The 20584-nt window shown below is 52.0% G+C and overlaps 6 protein-coding genes across 6 annotated transcripts; 4 read left to right on the top strand and 2 right to left on the bottom strand.

Moving 5' to 3' along the window:
- Positions 1–150: 150 nt before the first annotated feature.
- Positions 151–5852, top strand: PV07_10034 (uncharacterized protein). The gene is made up of 2 exons (XM_016397332.1): positions 151–1182; positions 1231–5852. Exons 1-2 carry the CDS (start codon positions 941–943, stop codon positions 5228–5230), a joined length of 4242 nt encoding a protein of 1413 aa, XP_016244523.1. The 5' UTR covers positions 151–940; the 3' UTR covers positions 5231–5852.
- Positions 5853–5917: 65 nt separating this feature from the next.
- PV07_10033 (uncharacterized protein) lies at positions 5918–7260 on the bottom strand. The gene is made up of 4 exons (XM_016397331.1): positions 7108–7260; positions 6960–7046; positions 6704–6863; positions 5918–6578 (listed from the first exon to the last, which is right to left on the bottom strand). The coding sequence occupies exons 1-4, from the start codon at positions 7171–7173 to the stop codon at positions 6415–6417; spliced, it is 477 nt and encodes a 158-aa protein (XP_016244522.1). The 5' UTR covers positions 7174–7260; the 3' UTR covers positions 5918–6414.
- A 98-nt stretch (positions 7261–7358) lies between these two features.
- On the top strand, positions 7359–8674 carry PV07_10032 (40S ribosomal protein S9). Its single transcript, XM_016397330.1, has 4 exons — positions 7359–7512; positions 7569–7587; positions 7668–7766; positions 7858–8674. Exons 1-4 carry the CDS (start codon positions 7467–7469, stop codon positions 8273–8275), a joined length of 582 nt encoding a protein of 193 aa, XP_016244521.1. The 5' UTR covers positions 7359–7466; the 3' UTR covers positions 8276–8674.
- PV07_10031 (uncharacterized protein) lies at positions 8506–9630 on the bottom strand. The gene has a single exon (XM_016397329.1). It carries the CDS (start codon positions 9533–9535, stop codon positions 8639–8641), a length of 897 nt encoding a protein of 298 aa, XP_016244520.1. The 5' UTR covers positions 9536–9630; the 3' UTR covers positions 8506–8638.
- A 424-nt stretch (positions 9631–10054) lies between these two features.
- On the top strand, positions 10055–12019 carry PV07_10030 (uncharacterized protein; the record flags this gene model as incomplete). Its single annotated transcript, XM_016397328.1, has 2 exons — positions 10055–10330; positions 10367–12019. 2 exons carry the CDS (start codon positions 10055–10057, stop codon positions 12017–12019), a joined length of 1929 nt encoding a protein of 642 aa, XP_016244519.1.
- A 949-nt stretch (positions 12020–12968) lies between these two features.
- On the top strand, positions 12969–15515 carry PV07_10029 (uncharacterized protein; the record flags this gene model as incomplete). The annotated part of the gene is made up of 2 exons (XM_016397327.1): positions 12969–14146; positions 14201–15515. The coding sequence occupies 2 exons, from the start codon at positions 12969–12971 to the stop codon at positions 15513–15515; spliced, it is 2493 nt and encodes an 830-aa protein (XP_016244518.1).
- Between the last annotated feature and the right edge of the window lie 5069 nt (positions 15516–20584).

Below are 20584 nucleotides of genomic sequence, written 5' to 3'. Positions count from 1 at the left end.
TATGCCCTGAAAACTAGCGTCAAGAATGGGCTCTGGACTGGCCCATCAGCGAGCGGGTGACGACATTGAACGGAGGTGAGGGCGCATGCGAGATCTGAGATCTGCTGATACCGAACTGTCGGACCTCAACTCTCTGTTTTCGCGGCCGCAGCTAACTCTTTTCACTATCACAAAGCCTCGCCGGAGGAGCGCGGCATGTTGTGTCGCCAGCAGAAGCTTTCTTGAGCATTGCAGAGTGGTGGAAGGGTTAGAACAACGTCCGCGGATTCGTTTGTTTGCTGCGTTGCCAGTGGTGCTCATGCCGGTAAAAGCGTCTTTTGAAGTTGATTGAACAAACAAAGCAAGGCGTGACTCAACTCATGAGGTGGCTGATCTGTTTGCTGACCTTAGCATCTCATCTAGGCCCAGGGAAACAAAGAAAAACTCACTCAAGGTGTGGGATTGCGCTTTGTTCAAGTTGGGCGGTGTGTTCTGCTGTCGTCACTGTCCGGATGCGGTTTTGACAACTTGCACCCTTTTTTCACTCGGACTTTTCATTTCCACTTCCACCTCCATCCACCATCGCGACACCTCGCCGCATTTGCTTTGCAGCTTTACCGTTCATCCGATTTAAGATCCTCCTTCAACCTCTGTACCAGAAGCTCCAGCCTTTTGCCTCCCTCCGAATTTTTGACCAAGTTAGCCATCATCAACCCTCCAGTCACGTTGCTAGCCTCGGCTGCAGCCTCGCTTATCAGCCTCACCTCACCCCGGTCAATCTAGCTGTGTGGATCTCAATCACAATTCCATTTCAGTCTCCAGACAATCAACGTTGTCCAATCTCTGGCGACAATCACTCTCTTGACCGCCGGTCTCACCTTCCAACCCCGCCATTCGACCCGACGATATCTCCCACTCGGGCTATGGCCAGCTCCCCTCGTGCCCACCTCGGACTGCCATAATGGATCCACGTCCGTCAGTGGCGCTGGACAAGCTTGATATGTATGGTGCGACGCGCCAATCTAACACCGAGCAAGAATGGAGAAGCTGGCCATCTGTGAAAGCAACGATTCCTAACTTGCCTCGCGGCACAACGACCTACGACATCCACAAAAATCTACAACGCTTTGGAAAGTTGGAATATATCCGTATCGAAGAAACTCGCCAAGGCAACTTCGCCCGATATGCCCAGGTTATGTTCAAGTAGGTGCAACCGTGGTTGCTGGGCATTTTCGCTAACCATAACCACAGACCACCACCTCCCCGGAGAGCTCCATGGGACCCGGCCTACAAGCATGGCATCGACTTTCCTCTTCGAGAAAAATATGTTGAAAGAAAATACAAAGTTAGGGTTTGGCTGTCTCACACCCAACCTACGATTCAGCTCGTTGAGAGTCCTGCTTCCCCCGGCCTCAAGTATCCATCGGAAATGGCTTTGTTCGGTACGTCGATCGACTTCGGTTTTTTAGACAATCCGACCTTGATGGTTGTCAAGGCCAGCAAGTCCGATGGCCATGGCAGTGGTAGTGGTGTTAGACTCCTTCTCAATCTCAGACGGCTTGAATTGGAAGTTCACTTCCCGGTGATGATCAAGTCAAAGGGCAAGACAAGCGAAAGAGCTTACCGGTTCTTTGTCGCTCTTGACGATCAGTTTTCTCTTTCCGAGATTCCAAACGGCGAGATGTCGTCCTTCGTAATCAATGCCAAGCATCCGCCGTGGTATTCAAGACAACTGAAGGAGGCTATGCAATTGAGCCACGACCCGAGATCATTCAAGTGGTCAGCGGACGACACATGGTCTCGGCAAACCGACATTGTTGATGAGAAGGAAACTTTCCACAAGATCGACAGCAGTCCTGTGTCGGTGCAAAAGCTCTACAACAGCATTGACATTGCTCGTTGGACGACCTTCCGGGTCACTATCAAGCCAAGCTCCGATCGTCCCGACAACTCTCTGAGTCTATTTCTACAGGCTCTTGCAGACTTCAATATTCGCATAAACCAAGATCCCTTGTTCAAAGTCGTAACGAGCCCGAGTGGCGTAGCACCACTTTGGCGTATCCTGGGCGATACTTCCACACACCAGTCTCTGTCGGACCAGCTTTCCTTACCTTACCTCGATTTCGATTTGAGATATCAGCTTGAGGTCTGTATCTCCAAAGGTTGGCTCAATGAGTACAGCTTGGACGAAAACTTCTTGCGACGCCTTGTGGGAATGCGGCCCGAGCGTGCGAAGCAGATGCTCATCCACGTCGATTCCTACCAACAAAGAGTTTACGATCCTTTGTCCATTTTCACCGACCTGCGCTACTCCAAGCCTGTACGTGCTCGCGCGTTGCCGTCAAATTGCGCAGAAATATATCATGCCACAGTCACTGCAACCCGCATCCTCTTTCACACTCCGTCCGTCGAGATCACCAACCGTATCGTGCGGAAATATAGGCGCTTCAGTGATCGGTTTCTTCGAGTGCGCTTCGAAGATGAGCCATACAGGGGTCAAACAAAGCTCTATCCTGCAACAAATGGTAGGATGAAGCTCATATTTGAGAGAGTCCGTCGTACGCTCAAGAATGGCATTGTTCTTGGTGATCGACATTACGAGTTTCTCGCGTGGGGAAACTCACAGCTCCGAGAACACGGAGCCTACTTCTTTGCTTCCTCGCAAAACCCTGTCATCACCGCCGACAGCATCCGCAGAGACATGGGCACCTTTGATCACGAAAAAGTTGTAGCAAAACGAGCTGCGCGAATGGGACAGTGCTTTTCTACGACAAAACCGGTCCCGGTGCTCAGTAGGAACAGTTGGAAAAGAGACCCGATCCCTGACATAGTTAACGGGCAGTACACTTTTACCGATGGAGTGGGTAAGATCTCTCCACTCGCTGCTCAGCTTGTCAAAACAAACCTCAAACTTGCCGGCGAGCATCTACCTTCGGCATACCAATTTCGACTGGGCGGCTGCAAAGGTGTCCTGGCTGTAGACCCCAAGCTCAATGGCGTTGACATCAAGATCCGACCAAGTCAATACAAATTCAACTGCGATTCAGACGAATTGGAGATCATTCGTGTCTCAGAGTTCTGGCAACCATTCCTCAACCGCCAGCTCATCTTGGTGCTCTCGGCGCTCGGCGTGCCTGATGTTGTGTTCTTGCGCAAACAATTAAACTGCATCAAGGCATTGGATGCCGCTCTTGTGGATGATACGGCTGCCTTACGGGCATTACGCGCGACCGTTGATCCCAATTCAATCACTCTCAGCGTTGCTGCCTTAATAGAGGCCGGGTTCTCCAAGATCCATGAACCTTTTGTGGCTTCTCTTCTACGACTTTGGAGGGCCTGGACATTGAAGTACCTCAAAGAGAAGGCGAAGATACCGATCACTCAAGGTGCCTTTGTACTCGGCGTTGTCGACGAAACGAAGACGCTTCGTGGCCACATCAACGACATCCAGCCTGGGCTCGACGCAAGCCGGCTAGAGAAGGAGAAATCTCTGCCGGAGATATTCATCCAATATACCGACCCGGAACAAGAAGGAGTCCGCCGTATTATCGAAGGCATTTGTGTCATAGCGCGGAATCCGTCCCTACACCGAGGCGACGTACGAGTAGTCAAAGCCGTCAATGTGCCACAGCTACACCACCACTGCGACGTCGTGGTTATGCCAGCGACTGGCGATCGTGACTTGCCAAGTATGTGTTCAGGAGGGGATCTCGATGGAGATGACTACATCGTGACCTGGGACCCAGATCTGATACCTTCGGAGTGGAATGCTGAACCATTTCACTATACAGCTCCGAAGCCAATCCAAAAAGAGGAAATATCCGTCGACGATATCATCAACTTCTTTTACGATTACATGCAGAATGATTTTCTTGGAAGAATCGCCAATGCTCATCTCGCGGCCGCTGATTATCTCCATGACGGTATCAACAGTGAGCAATGTTTGAAGCTTGTCGAATTACATTCGTTAGCTGTTGATTATCCTAAGACCGGCGTCCCTGCTGAGATGAGTCGAGACCTTGAACGAAACAACTGGCCTCATTTCATGGAAAAGAGGCGACCCGGAAAATATCGTTCTACGAAGATTTTAGGGCAGTTGTACGACGCGGTTGAGAGAGAAAAATTTAAGCCGCATTGGTCAGGAACTTTTGACCGGCGAATTCTTATACACGCTCCGGCTGATGAGATCATGCAGACTGTGAGCAATCTGAAAAAGAGTTATGATGAGAGTATGCGGCGCATCATGGCTCAACATCAAATCGGCTCTGAGTTTGAGGTTTGGTCTACCTTTGTACTCCACCACAGCAAAGTCTCTAGAGATTTCAAGTTTCACGAAGAGATTGGACAGCATGCCAAAACTTTGAAGGAGCAATACTACGATGCATTCTGCCAGGAGGCTGGTGGACATGAGATAGAGAAGCTCAAGCCGTTCGCGATAGCAGCTTATCATGTCACTCATAACGAGCTTCGAGAGGCGCAAGCACAACGGCGAAACGTTTCCGAGGACGAGTCAGAGGCTGTTGATACGGATGGGTCCGGTTCCGCTGACACTAACATGCCCTTCATATCGTTCCCATGGGTCCTTCAGGATACTCTTGTGAAAATTGCGAGGAACACAGTTCTACACGACGAAAGCGAGACGGTACAGAGAGCTGAGCAACGATGCACGCCTAGTGACGAAGCTGTACAGGTGGAGACTGGGCTTCTCTTTGAGGGAATTGGTCGCAAATGGACTTATCATGGGAATCACCTGCCCGATCCATACTTGCCTGTTGCAAGAGGTACGAATAGTGCTCGATCAGAAATAAATGTCGCGATGCGGAATGAAACTTCGAGGCTAGGAGGAATGCAACTGTCCTCTCCCAGACAAAACACATCAGAAGAGCTTCGGCCGATCAAACAACAAGCTGTCAACCTACTCGGAAACTCAGAAGATCAATCCGCGTCCGATATCAGCTCGATGGTTTCTTCTAACGTCCCTTCAGTGGTTTTAAGCAACCTGAGTGCCTCTACCAGCTCCGATGACGCCGACTCACCACCCTCGCCTGCGGAGAATGAAGTGGCCTCTTCCCGGATGTCTGGCTCCTATGTCGCAGGTTGTTTCCAAAACTCCCTGATGTCGACTTCGACCAACATACCTCCACTTATTGTCTACGAGAAGCTGCCGCTCCAAGACCCAGGATTGATGACAGAAGAAGAGTTTCGTGCATTTGAGGGCGATGGTGATGATGAGGATGACTATACTTTCTGAGCCTGACGCCTGTACAGAATCACGATCAGATCCAGGATACGCCACCAAGACTTCTGAGGCACTCAATGACGTCGAATGATGGATGTGATTGTCTTCAGCAGCCTGCATCACTTCCCGTGCCCCTGTCTTTGATACACTTTCCAGTCTTGTATGGCTGCCTAAACACCAGAACAAAAAAACCAAAGGCCTCGCCAGGCCAAGGATGGGATTGGACTTTCGACAAGGTTTTCTCCTATCTACTGTGCTCGAAAACAGCATGATACCCAAAATCACAGCGCGGCGTTCGGGCCATTTGATCGGGAGAAGGGGACATGACTTTCAACATGTGGGCGTGTAGTCAACTTTATGATATGCATGACATGGCATCAAAAATGATAAAGGCACACCCAGCGGTGGCACCTGAGGGGAGGAAAATATGTGACCGCAGGGCACGGGTGGCTTTCTCGAGGAGCGAGGGATTCGTAACGAGACTTAGTATGGAGTCGAGAGCTCCGAGATAGGCACCCATGAAATGCGAAGTTGGAACTCATCTTGATCTCCCGTGTCAATGTGGAAATCGAGTAGATGCACTCGACTGGGCTAAATCGCTGCTCAGAACGCGGTCCATGACGAAGCAGGTACGGAGAGAGTTTCGTAAAGGCTCACGCGCTCTTCGGGGGGACATGGGTTCTCTGATACCCCCGTGAGTCAGCGTTGGAAGAGAGGAGCAGATCGAAGCAGGTCGTGTCATTCAGATCTTGACCGGCCTGTAGGAAGGGAAGAGACAGAGAGATATGGAGGTTAGATGACGGTGGAGATTGATTTCAAGTACTCTTAAGTCTCTTGATTGATTGGAGGAATTCATCGTTGCATTCCCGAAAGGACATGCGCCGACCTAGCCACTGTGATGTTTGAAATCCGTTATCACTTTCAACGCAACAAGCAGAGAGAAGAAAAGACTCCCTAGTCGTTGGTCTGTCAAGGCTTTTCTCGAGGGTCGCAACCGCCCTTGGCCACTAGAAGAACAGCAGACCCTGATTTCGCATCGTGACTGTCTTTTCCACCACCACGACCTGCAACCTCGCACCTTGTTTGCCGGGTCATTTTGCAGGGTTTCACCTCACCTCGCCGCCCCCACCGTAATCGCCGCATCACGTTCCATCTAGCCCTCAAAATAAAAGACACAAAAACCAGTCTCTGGGCGCTTAGATGTGCGTATCGTAAGGTTGAGGCGCAAGACTCTCCACGCCTGTGAACTCAACGACGTGGGATTTTCGGGGACCCTGGGGTTGACGCTTCAGTTGCACGGATTCACCCTTCTCCTTGGCTTCGCGGCGGCGTTTGGCGTTCGACTTGACTCTGTTCAGGACTGCAATTTGTCACATCACGAATCAGTAAAGATCGTCTCCACCGTATTTCGCATAACTCCCTCGCAAGAAGTCTAAGGACCGTTGTGGGAATAATCGTGTGGGAAGCGAGGTAGGCGGAACTTACACTCTTCTCTCGATCTCGAATGGGCGATATGCTCAACACGGACATTGACTCGCTTCTCGATGTATCGGTTTCCGACTCGCTTGTAGATGATGACTCCGACGGCGGATTTGGTCACGTTGTACACGACGCCGGTCTTGCCATGGTACACTTTGTAGGGCATCTGAATTTGTCCAAACATGGATCAGCTATCGGGTGGTGTGGTGCGAGAAACAAAACTCCTGCTCATCTGGAAGATCGAATTGGAGGTACAACATACACCCTTCTGAACTGCGCCATTGGCCTTGATGTCGACGATATCACCAACTCGGTATATCTTCATGTACGTCGAGAGGGGGATCATGCCCTGTAAAATTCACGTCGTCAGTCCTTCGGCTTCTCCATGTACATTCTCTGGCAGGTCGTACCTTCTGGCGGAAGTTGCGGCTGAACGCATAGCGCGTGCCCGACCGGAGACCTCGAGAATGACCCATTGTGACGGATGAGTTCGAGGTGACTTGTCGGTAAGGAAAGATCTAGTTGTCGAGACGGATTGTAGAACTCTTCAATGTGGGTGCGGCTGAAGGCGCAGTTTCCCCAAAATCGATGCCAAGCCGCGGAGCCTGAAATTCGAATTGTGCGGCGCGCCAAGACCCGAAATCCACCAATTTTGCACACGAGACACAAGCCCACCTCAATCGCATCTCTCTACAAAAAAAAAGGTCCAACCGCCCAACGACCTCTCACCTGCGACGACCATCTCGATTGCGCAGTCTACATCGCAATCATGGCGCCGCGATCCTACTCAAAGACCTACAAGGTCCCTCGTCGACGTAAGTGCCGTCCCTTCGTGCCCGAAAGTGACCACGAGCTGACTTCGCACACACAGCATTCGAGTCTGCTCGTTTGTACGTTCAATGAAATATCCTGGCCACTGAGCACTAGCTTGCCTGTGCTTCATGTCTGAGATATCCTGACAGTCCACTAGGGATTCGGAATTGAAGATTGTCGGCGAATATGGCCTGCGCAACAAGCGGGAAGTCTGGCGTGTCCAGCTCACTCTGTCCAAGATCCGTCGTGCTGCCCGGTATGGAATCACAAATCATTCTTCTGAATCTATCCTCTATTGCGGACGATGCTGGAGAGATTTTTGACTAACACCTTTTATTTCACCGCAGTCAACTCTTGACCCTGGACGAAAAGGACCCCAAGCGTCTCTTCGAAGGCAACGCCCTGATTCGCCGTCTCGTCCGTGTCGGCGTGCTTGACGAATCTCGCATGAAACTCGATTACGTGTTGGCACTCAAGGTCGAAGACTTCTTGGAGCGCCGCCTACAAACCTGCGTCTACAAACTCGGGCTCGCCAAGTCTATCCACCACGCTCGTGTCCTCATCAAGCAACGACATATCCGAGTTGGCAAGCAGATCGTCAATGTTCCCTCCTTCGTTGTGCGACTGGATAGCCAGAAGCACATTGACTTCGCGTTGACAAGTCCCTTCGGTGGTGGCAGACCTGGCCGTGTCAGGAGAAAGAAGGCCAAGGCTGCTGAGAAGAAGGATGAGGATGGCGAGGAGGGTGGCGAGGACGAGGAGTAGATCACGCGATGAGATAACGAGTGGCGACTACTCGGTCCTTCCAGCACTGACGACATCGATGCTGATAAGAACGTGGGCATACCTGATGGAGGGAGGGCTATGTGCTAAAAGCAAAAGAGAGCCCATCCCGGCAAGATCAAGGGGGGAGACCCGAATGAAATGTCAAGTCGAGGATTTCACCATGCCAGCGCCTAGTTGGCATCAATTAGCGATACCAAGTTTCCTCATGCCAAAAACTTCATCACATTTCATTTCCGTTTCTCGATCTAGGGTATCATCGTGAGGGATATCAGTAACGCCGGCAGCCTTCCAAGATACCCGTACAAGTACATCGTTCCCTGCCTGTATACCTTCATTTTCTTGTCAGGAGTTGTGCTTTTCATCCAGCCCTAGCAACCCGTTCATCACAGCCTCGTTCGCTCTATACCATCTCCCCAATTCCTCCACTTCATCTCTCCCTCCTTGCTCACGCCGCCTCCTTCCCTCGATTGCCAGCTTTGTGCTCTCGTTGCGCCTCTTCTCCAACTCAGCCAGCTCGCGATCCATCTTCTCCACCTCTCGCACCTTTGCGGGCATCTGTTTCTGTAGCTCTGCTATTTGCCGATCGATTTCGGCATTTCGCTCTCGCTGTTCCACGAGCGCTTGTTCCGTCGCAGTGAGCGAGAGATGCATCCTTGGATCGCCGCTTCCGGGATGAGCACTGTCGTCACCTTGCCGAGCAACAATTTCGGCTTGTAATATCTCGACCTCTGCCTTCAACGTCTCAATCTCTGCAGGAACTCTTTCCAACACATCCAGGCCCTCTCTGACGCCCTCATAAGCGTGTGCCACATCCCTCGCTCGTCCCTCCATCTCCTTGACCAAGGCATCGACCTCCTCCTTTTTCGTCTTCAACTCTCTCTTCATGACCGCTAGCCTCTCCTCCAGAACCAAGTTGTCTTCATGGCTGACGACGAGGGGGGGATCTCCTACGATGCTGCGCAGGTATTTCTCCTTGGTGACTTGTTCGAGGTAGCTGAAGCGAAGTTTGGAGAAGAGTTCTTTGTAGTGGGCGAGGTCGGCGAGGAGGGTGGCGGGAGTGACCTGCAGGTTTGATTCAGTCTCTGAAGTGGACAGAGTATCTGAAGGACGGGATCGCGACTCTGACTGCTTTCGAGGATGTGTTTGTGACGCGGTAATGGGCTCCGCGAGCGCGATGATTGAGAGGGGCTGCGCAGCTTGTTGAGCGCGAAGGGCCACGAGAGTATCTTGATAATCCATGGATCCTATCGTCCAGAGAGAGTCGAGTCAATACGTGGAATAGTATCGTAGAACGGAGTTGACGTGCTGGAGACTAGTACTCTATAATTACTCTGGTGTATCCGGAAATGTAAACAAACGACGCCAAGTCAGTCGATCCTGTGATGTCAACATCATAACGGTACGAATAATACGCGCTGATCTCAATAGCCGCTACATGAGGCTCTCACGCCCTCTACGCTCTATGCCGTCGACTTTAACAGCTCGTGCTTCAATCTCACTCCGTCCAAGAGAAGAATGCTATCATGCTGCATCCCTGGCTTAGCAGTATCCTGCACTCTGCGACACCAATGGTCGACCCCGGTCATGCAGCTACTCGTACTACCGCAGGGGTCGAAACGCCGCAAAGCAGAATTTACTGTAGCCGCCCGCAGGCCTCGACCTCACAAAAGCGTCCAGGTACACTGAGTATATGAGCTAGCTTGTCTCTCGTTATCATGCATGTCCACGCATCATTCATTCCGCCACTGTCCATTGAACATGGCGCAGCCTCACAAGGCTGGAGGGACTTCTATCGACACTGTTTATCTGAAGGAAGACTCTGGCCCTTCTCAAGCCTTCTTACATGGACCTGATGGTAACATCAGACACTTAAGTTCAGGGGCACAGAGGAATGCTACCTATTCCCGTTTTCTCTGGCTCGCGATCCCTACGGTTCTCGCGGTCGGTATCTTTGTTGCAGACTGTCGCGATATAACATTTGGTGGACGATTCTACACTGTCGTGGTCGAAAATCGCGCCTCCATTTCGATTGCGGTGTAAATCTTGTCCGCCGGCCTTGCTTCAATCCAGGTTGCGGCTGTCAGTGGACTTTTCAACTTTGCAACGCGCCTCCGTCTCACCAAGACTCCTACATCGCTTGGCGTGCTGCAATTCTGGAACGCAATCAGCTCTGGGATCCTGACATGGAGTCTGAGGCCCGAGCTCCTTGCTCTTTTGTGCATCTATTTGGGAGTGGCTGCTGTTCCAAGTGCGATTTGGGCCGGCTCACTCACACCAGTCGCTACATCCACAAGTCATGCAACGACCGTCCGAATACCTCAATATTCCAACTTGTCTCTGGTAAGAGAATGGCCGTCCGAAATAGGGAGCTCAGGGCCCTTTCTTCGAAACACAAAGGGCTTCTTTACTTACTCCATCGGGATTCAATACGTCGGGCAGTTGACGCAGTCACTCACTACCGGCACCACGACTGACGGGTCAGCTCGCCATCACATCAAATACGACAACTCCAATTTCTTATACATTGGGCGATCCTTTGGAGTCGGCTCTTCCGTGGGGCTCGTCGATGATGACATTCTCCGGAATCCCCTGGCCCAAAGCTACCACTTCCAAGAGCTGGGATACGCAACTGAGGTTAGTTGCGACCGCAACACGAGCGCCGGTTTCTTCCAAATCTCTCCAGACGCAGTGGAAGACATGCTTTATGCGGCTGAAGGCTATCTACCCGACAGCACTGAACCCGAGTATTCGGTCTACGTCGGACACGGCCCCAGCGCCATCGTGGCCTTTGGCGTTGCTGCTAACCAGGCTAAAATGACCTCGCGTCGGTACTTGGGTATTGCGGCCGGCAGCTCCTATGTGAACCTGAACGCAATACAATGTGTGCTCGACTTCATCCCGGCGACATTTGACATCGCCGTTGACGCTAACGGAAAGAGTATCAACACCGCTCGCCGGACGGCACACTCAGGAGATGATGCCCAATTTGCTCCAGCCTCTGACATGGAGCCGTCCGGGGACTTGACTCACGTCGTAGCTCGGCAGTTTGAGCTGTACACCAACGACCTTACCAACATCTATCAGAGCGTGGTTGGGAACGCGTTGAATCTTAGCATCACAGACTACCAGACCTTTCTCCTACGAGCCCAATCGGACAACATCAGTGCGCGCTCTTCAGACTCGGCAAGTTTGAGAGGCGTCGAAAATTCCATTACCGCAATGCTTGACGACATTCTGGTCGGGTACGCAAGCGCACAGTTGATGATAGCCAAGGACTCGATCGAGATACCCGCCACCGTCTCTCTGTCTGCCATCCGGTTCGGTAAATCGGTCTACGTCTATGTCAACATCGCCATCAATGTACTGGTGCTGTTACTCGTGGCAGAGGAGGCTGCCCGCAGTAGAGGGTGGAAGAACCTCGCAACTTTCGACTACACCAACCTTACGCACCTGGTCATCGCGGCATCGAGGGGTGGCCGAGGCATCTTGGATGCTGTAGGGGAAGTGTCACCAACGGCAGAGCCCAACGGATATGCAGCCCGCGCCGAATTTGGAGGTTCCTGGAGGATGACTCGGTTGGCGCGGCTGCTACGGTGGATCTCTGGCCGCGATAAAGCGAAATCCCGAGTGAGGATCTTGCTAAGGGAAGACGAACTGCCAGAAGCAGTAGAACAGGGCAGAGAACGCGAGGGCCTCGGCAGGTTTCGCCTCGCTGTCGCTTAGACTTTGAGCTCATGCGATTTCTTTTGCTTTTGGTCAAAAGATATAGAACCCAGAAACAAGAATGCCCCTTGGCTGACTGCTGTTGGCAGTGTTGCGAAGAAGCACCACGGCAGTATTCAGCATATAGGGCTTGACACCCAGTTGGGTATCGGCCTTGCCGCCCTACTCAGTCCCACTACCGGATCCCAGCTGTGAATTGATACTCAACCTATACTGCATAGGTATACTCTGGAGATGATGGCAACGCCACACGATCACTTGCGACGCCAAGTATCTGAACCCCACGGGACTGAAACTGGGTCTCCTGGCAAGGCCGGCGGATTCAATCTCTCCCTTCCAAGGTTTGAGTGTAGGTGATAGTATCCCATGGGAGCTCGTCGTTTCCAATGATGCAGGTAATCTTTTTGATGAAGAAGATTTCCCGCAAAGGCCAAGTCCTCTGGAAATACGGCTGATGGATGATGCAGTCGATCCCGCGGAGCCAGGACTTGCGGCCACGCACGAAGGGGACGATCTCAGTGAATTGGTCCTTGCCTGCCTTGAGAAAGCCGCCTCGCAACTGTTGCACGGCGAAATCGAGCGGCTTCTCTGCCGACAACATGTGGTGGCGGCAACGACTGACGTGCCTTGTGACCTCAGAAATATCATCCGCGTCCTCAGTCCCCTCGCCTAGATAGACGAAGCATTCGTATGCCCCACGATAGATGCTGCTTATCAACCCGATATGTGATTACGCTCGAGGATCTCAGATTGGTCGATAGACACACTCTATCGAACCCTGAGAAGGGGGATCAGGTCGTGGGTGATGGGCGGTCGACTACGGCGTCCACCGCTAGTCCTCTTTTGGCCGACACGCTCGCGACGTCTTTACCTCCGACCTCGAACGCCTCTCTTTTCCTCCTGACAGTTATCTTGTTCCGCCCGAGAAAATGACCGCTTGCCAGCGATAATGGACCACATCGCCCCGCCAACCAATCCGCACAGACCTCATCTCGTGACAAAGGTTCCCTATATATCTCCAGGAAATCTGGCGTTTGATCGTGGCTCGTTTTCAAAATTCCCGGTACGGGCGGGGTGGGAAATTGCGCAGAGCTCAGGCGGTGAAAACCCCAGTGGACCGGACCATTCATCATCACCTGGGCTCTCGACAAAGTGTGAGGAAGAGATCGCGACGATTTTGCAAGAATGGTGCTTCTTAGGGTTCATGTGGGAAGTCTTTGCGACGAGCGGGATCCATATCGACTTTGAAGACTTCAAGGAGGACATTGTACCGAGCTGTACAACTAAGGCTGTTGATAGCGGTAGATTATCCTGTTGGCCCTCGCAATCCCTCACCACGAAGAAATTGCCGCAATATATACGTCGATGGGAAGAAGTTTCGCGGATCCGTGACTTTCAAGATATCGAGAAACGTCGAGCGGTAGGGGACCACTTGTCAACTATTTTCGCCGCAGTGTTTCAATTCTTGAATGATATCGAGGATCTGATTACCAAAAGTCGAGGGATAGGAAACAGCTCGACGAACAATTCGACAGTGGACTGCACAAGGCTGGGCCTTATGCACGCGTGCTGCGTTCTCTGCGTTACCACGCTCTTCGCAGTGTTCTCCCGCTCGCTGTACTCGGGCTGGGTCACGTCTCTGCCACGTCGACCACGCAGCGTTTTGAATCCTGAACGCATGCTTCGAGCAGGATGGTGTATCAGCGAAGTATCCAGACTCTTGAATGAAGGGACCGATGAGGTCACGTTGTGGTTTCTCGGGACCATGGATCGCTGGACGCTAGGTAAGAGGCATGACTTGGGTAGATGTTCTCAGAGTCACTGTGCCTACGATGCGATTGATGAAGCTGAGTACGTGACGAGACACTATCATGGTTGTTCAGGATGTGAGTTTGTGGACTTGGGATTGTCAGGAAGGAATTTGATCAATTCTATTGTACGAAAGGATCGAATACCTGGGATCACTGTCCACCTGCAGATAGACCGAGCAGACCCTACAGTACTTGCTGAGCCCCTGGATGTGAGGGAGCAAAACAAGGACCACAGGCTCTCTTCGCGATTCATGAAGACTAACGCTAGTCTGAAGAAATATCAGGCCTATGTGGCAATTTCACATGTGTGGTCAGAGTAAGTAGCCCCTCCTCATACAAACAAAATGTGCTTGATATCGACCAACGCCAGCGGCCTCGGGAACAGAAATGCCAACGCTATACCTCTGTGCCAACTCTGCAGACTCCAGCGCCAGGTTAATGCACTATTCGACGCCTCCAACCACCCAGTCCCGTTCTGGATCGATACCATCTGCGTTCCGCTCGAACAGCCGGAGCGGAATCAAGCCATTATTGCCATGAGGAGAATATATACCGAAGCGACAAAGGTCCTGGTGGTCGATAACGTTCTGAGTGAAGTTTCTTCAACGGAGTCCCTCACGAATTTGATTCTTCGGGTCCGCGCTTCGACGTGGATGACGAGACTGTGGACCTACCACGAGGCTCGTCTGGCTCGGAGCTTGCATTATCAGTTCCGAGACAAGCCTTTGACGGTGGATGAAATGCTTGCCCAGCACAAAAAAGCAGTTGGCCCAGTCTGCGCTTCAGAAGATCCAGTCATACAATTGCGCATGCTGAATCTCAACCCACTGGTCGCATACAACGTCGACCACGTAACTAGGGTCCAAAAGTTTGCTTCGACCGTACGATCCAACGACCCTCGCCAGGAAGACGCCGTCGCTCTAGCGCATGTGACATCGCACATCCGCTGGCGCCGCACCTCCCGCCCGATCGACGAAGCCATCTGTCTGGCCGGTGTGATGAACCGCCGCTTTGACGATCTCGTCGTCCTCGATACCGGCTCAGAGAGGATCAAGCAACTTGTCTCAACTCTGCGGGGTGTGCCGACTGATATTTTGTTCGTCGACCGGCCGCGCATTGAGGAAGAGGGCTGTCGGTGGATGACCTCCACGTTCTTGGGCGATGAGCAGGCTAAGGTTCTGATGGATCCGGCACGGCGTGGGACACCTTCGAAGGATGGATTGCTTGTGAGAATGCCTTGTGTGGTTCTTGAACCTGGGAACATGGGTCGATGCGAGAACGTCGACGTAGAAGGAGGCAGCGAATGCATCTACATCTCTCAAAAGGCATCAAGGCTGCCAAACCCATATCCTCATCCGAATGGCGAGCGGACCTGGAGAGTCACAGTATCACCAAGTCCGTCAGAATCTATCACTCGAGGCCCCAGCGAGTCTCCCAGTTGTCGCTGGCACATCCTCAGATCCGCCTCTTTGGTGCTCGTGTTGCAACAAAGTCTCACGGATAGTAAGCTCAAGCAGGTCCGAGCTGTGGTGGCTTCCGTGAAGAGGACAAGAATACCAGATGGACTGGTCTTCTGCAGGTATGAATTTCAAGCAAGCGTGCAGCTCGTGTCACGACGAGTCGAAGGGGGAGCTGTTACCAAGTTGAAGATGTATCCAAGCGGCAAAAATTTGTGTGTTGGATGACAGTGTTTGGAGACTGCTGTTCTACCGTTGAGTATCCTATCCTAACGCCAGAGTAAGTGCTTTATGTCAGGAGGCCTTCACTGCCGCGAAGGATTAGGGGGTGGGCCACCATGAAGCTAAGCTTCCCAGCGGGAAAGAGATATAATTGTCGCCTAAATGGTCTTCTATTTTATTCTGACGGGCGCTAGAGACCTTGGAGATTGAGCCAACGTTTTCAAATACGGCAAAAAGTGGATTTGTTGAAGTCCTTGTTAACGATTTGAGTATATTGTCCCTCGGATCCTGCAGGCACCTTGACAATCGACTTACGGCTCGGTGTAACTATCGATATCCAGACATCACCGGTCTAGAATGACTCCATGCCTCTTGCGAAACAGGAGTATGACTGCTATCGATCATCAAGAGCACACCTTCGCAGGTCTTCTTCTCATAATAGCTCTTCCCTCTCTCTCATAAGGAGCCTGAAATCAACAGCGGCGAGTCACTCCATACGTCGGGCGCATCAACCAAGACGACGCTGCCAGCTCAGTAGGTGTAGCGAAATTGAGGATTCTGGTGTTGAGTGTCAGTTTTATGCAGAGCCTCTGGTTGAAACTCGGTAGCGTTACCATCTTATCGGTTATATCATCTTCGTAGGCGTGGTCGAATCCTTCCAGTATGCCACTCTTGTCTCTCTTCTTGTTTTCGAGGATGCACATGTAGCGATAAACCACTGTCAAGACTTGCGTCAGGATTGCCGTGGTCAGCACGATGGCGAATCCAGGGGCATATCGTGGTGCATCCTCCTCCCTGAAGATTCTGATTACGAAAAAGTTTCCCGTCAGTGCACGTGTTGACAAAACTCCAAGCAACTCACTTACAGGGGGCCTGCAACATTACCCAGGCAGTAGCCAACGAACAACCCCGCCGAAAAGATGGTCTTCTTGGTGTACCCGGCACAATTTGCAATGTTCAGTCCCAGAAGAACGGCATATGTTCCGCCAAACGAAGCAATTATGAACACGGCAAGTAACGATCCACCCAGCTCGTGGCGCGGAAGTAGCCACAGAAGCAGCGATGCCACAACCGTCGGGATTTGGCATATGAACATGATAATGGTTCTCGAGTTCTTGAACTTGAAAGCGAAATAACAAGCTCCGAGCTCAATGGATCCAACGACAACTCCAGCAGGGACAGTGAGCAGCAGAGAATTCAAGGCGCTGAAGCCGAAACCTGTCAGATGACTTTCACGTTAGTCATGTTGTCAGGCACGTAAAGAAAGGGCGACTGACCATGTACAATTATGGGCGTGAACTATACCAAAGTGTTCGGTTAGCTTGTCTGATAATAACGGCTCAGAGAACAAGGAAACCGACTTACTGTGGAATAGGGACCATTGCCGAACATCATGAAAAATGCCATAAAGAACGAAAGCCAGAACTTTGCATCCGTCAGACTCTCAATCAATTGAGAACTTTTCCAGTGGAGATTGCGGACGCCGCTGTTGTTCTTGCGCAGCCTTGCGACGGCGATGTACCGCTCCCGGCTGGAAAAGCCCCGGGCTCGAATGGGATCGGCAGGGAGAAAGGAAAGAACCACCAGAGCCCACAAGACGGTGACCGCTCCGGCAACAAGGTACATATACTGCCAGGAACTCAAAGTGCGGCCGGAGATCTGTCCAAGACCGTAGTTAACGAGCGGAGAGACCGCGCCGAAGTAGCCCGTGCAGCAAAACCAGGCCTGTTTCATCATCAGCTCGTAAGTCCAGTGCATACCAGTCACCATCGGCGGCGCTGAACTTTCACACTTACGCCCATGCGAAGAGCTTGCTCCCCTTCACATTTCTGAGGTTAGCCAAGGGGGAACAAACAGGCAGAGCATTGGGCAAAGAATGGCGTCCTTTACCTTTCTCATACCAACCCCCAACCACGAGCATGAAGATCGGAGAAATCCCCGCCTCCAAGAACCCAAGAAAGAACCGCTGAGCAAATAGACCTCGGAAACTGGTGCAACCCGCCGTCGACATGAGACAGGCGCCCCATACGAAGACAAGCCCTCCCGCAACACGTTCAATGGGATATTTCTGAGCCAGCACCGTGGCAGGATATGCGCCCACCAGAAAGCCCAAATACAAAATGGACGAGCTGAAGGTGTCTTTGAGGGGCCAAGCTCGGTCATTAAATGTCTCGATCTATCGGGGGAGGGAGGAATTCCAGACATACAGCGGTTGCCCACGTTAAGATCCAGGTCGTCGCGAAGGCCGAAGATAGCCTGTTGGAGAGAAACAACAAGAATGAGCTTTCACGAAGGTTTTTTTGAAAGCGATCAATGCTCTTACCGCCTGTGACAGCATGGCCTTGTCGTAGTATTGCAGTCCGTAACTATTCTCGACGGTTAGCCATGGACCATTGCAACTCTGCTGACACCAGAAGCAAAAACACTCACGTCAGACACAACAGTGGAAGCAGTTTACGATCGATCTTCCGAACAAGACGCTTCTCCTCGATCGCATCCCACTCGTTTGCACCGTGCTCTTCCGCAATGACCTTGAGTGCTTCGTCATTGTGCAGCGTGTCGATGATCTCCAAGTTGACAAGGTCCTCTGCTTGGTGCACGGTGACCTTCTCAACCGCGACGATGCTCGACATTGTGGTGGCGGTCGTTGGGGGGGCTGATAGAACGGGGAATCGACAGGGAGGTATTCACCAAAACGAAGTGAGTCTGGTTGGGCAGCTGATTCGATGTCCAAAGACCCCAGGTTTCGAGGTAAATAGTCTACGGGGTGTGCCATGGCCCATGGGGTCCCCGGAAATTTGATGAATTTCTTTGTCTCTCATTCTCTCTCTCTCTCTCAGACCATGGAGTTTCTTGGCTCACAGCACGGAAAAGCAGGATTGACTTCAAAAGCCAGACAAACCGCGGGAATTTTCGCCGCGGAGCGCATTCCTCGGGGCCGTTATAGGAACAATAGCTCAAGCCTGCTGCTTTGTATACTATCCACCTAGCGCAGACGGTCGACTATCAGCTGACCTTTCCCTTAGGCTCAACGAAATATCTTCTCATGTGCTTTACTGAGGAGAATCACTAGGTATTTTCTGGCCGAGTCAATCACCGCGCATCGAGTGCTTAGATACGGGTTTCAAATACGGGAAGGGATCGGATTTGAAAAATCAGGAATTGCGTGCACACGTTGATTCTCTCGATCTCTATCATCTATGCCACGACTCTAGAACGCCCCTGAAAAGTCACATACATCGTAGGAGGGTGTGAAGATATCCACAATCAGATAGGCACGACCAGAGTTCATAGGCCTCGACAGGAGAAAGGCATTCCAGATATAGCTAGGAGGCATCCGCTGGATAGCATACTGTTTTCCCGAGGTCGAAGAAATAACTGACAAGCCATATTATACATTTACCGTCGCTGTCGGTGCTGCGCCGTCCCGTGCTGTGGTGGACTGTGGGAGAGGGTTCACAATTTCGCGTCGAGGCCAATGAATCCTCCACCCTGTCTGATCATCCGGCTAGCTTCTGCAACCATCTCGTCCACTATCTGGCCGGCGGGTTTGATGTCGTCAATGACCGCAGCGACCTGGCCCATCAAGAACGGCCGGTCGGCCTCTTCGTTGCCATCCTCCACATCCTTCGTGTAAGGGACGATTCCGGCCTCGGTCAGCTCTTTGATCTTCTCCGGCCGCCTCTCCCAGGCCCTTATGTAGTCGTTCGCCTTCACCCTCATCGGTCTGCCGCTGACAACGAGGGTCGTGACCGTGTCTTCGAAATTCGCCGTCACCACCTCCTCCTTGTGCATCTGGCTTGCACCGCTCTCGAGCGATGCCAAAAAGCGCGTGCCCACCCAAACACCTGTGGCGCCCTGCATGAGCGCGCTGGCGAGCGAGCGGCCGTCTCTGATCCCACCCGCTGCGACAACCAGAGGAACCTCCCCGGTCAGGGGTGAGCGGTATTTCGTCACCACGTCGCATACCGCGGGCACCAAGATCGAACTGGCAATGGAACCTGTGTGGCCGCCCCCTTCGCCGCCTTGGGCGCAGATAAGATCGACGCCGGCGTCCAAGGCGTATTTTGCATGTTTCGGAGCACCCACCATGTTCATTATTAGAATGTTTGCGGCGTGGAGTCTTGATATAATGTGCGGAGGCGGGACGCCTACTGCGGACACGAACATTCTTGCGCCGTTTCTGATGACCACCTCGATCAACTCGTCCAGTTGGCCCTTGGTGTAGTCACGGTTTGTCTTGCGCGCGCCTCCTCCGATCTTGGGAAGCGCCAGGTCCACCCCAAAGGGTGCCGATTTGTCTATCAGGTGCGACTTGAGTTCGTCGATGATGTCTTGGAGCTGCTCCGGAGAATAGTTCAGTCCTCCTATGACGCCGAAGCCGCCCGCATTGGACACTGCGGCCGCCAAAGCACCGGACGAGGCGCGTGCCATGCCTAGTTCGCAATATTCAGTAAATTTCATCATCCCGTTGCAGGTGTATGGAGTTTACCAGCAAGGATAATCGGATGCTTGATCCCTAATAGATCTGTAAGGGGCGTCTTTATCCTCTGACTTCCACCCATTTTATCTCCTCTGTAGCAAATCCTCCGGTGCTGTTGAAGTGTGCCAACCCCTTCGTGGAATCTTCTTTGTCCAGGTGAGTGGTAGCAGCACGCTCTAACAAAGTTCTAAGGATGATTAGTATTGGGTACTAGTTTTTGCAAAATCTTTTCGCATATACAGAGGAGACAGCGTGGGTTTTGACCCATGGTCACAGCGAATCGGTATCCTAGGATACGTGTTGTTAGATCTGATGCAGATGCCGCGGCCGTGATTCCGGGCCCGCAAATAATACACTGAGCTGCCAGGAGCTCATCTACCGAGATTACCGATACATATGCCAGCTAAAAGCGAAGGAGCAGGGTCGGAGGTGCTCATCATCACCGGTAGATAGTCTGGAACCAATTGCTCTATCTTAATTGTACTGATTCATACTAGCAAGAGTACTATCCGTCGTGGGCAATTAATGCTGCAGTGTTATCGCCCTGGCCTATCCTTCAGGGAGAGGAGGGTAAAGCCAAGTACAGAATGCT

This window comes from Cladophialophora immunda (genome assembly GCF_000835495.1).
Source record: "Cladophialophora immunda strain CBS 83496 unplaced genomic scaffold supercont1.6, whole genome shotgun sequence".
NCBI lineage: Eukaryota > Fungi > Ascomycota > Eurotiomycetes > Chaetothyriales > Herpotrichiellaceae > Cladophialophora > Cladophialophora immunda.
The sequence above is the reverse complement of the archived record's forward strand: the minus strand, read 5'-3'. Positions and strand labels throughout refer to the sequence as shown.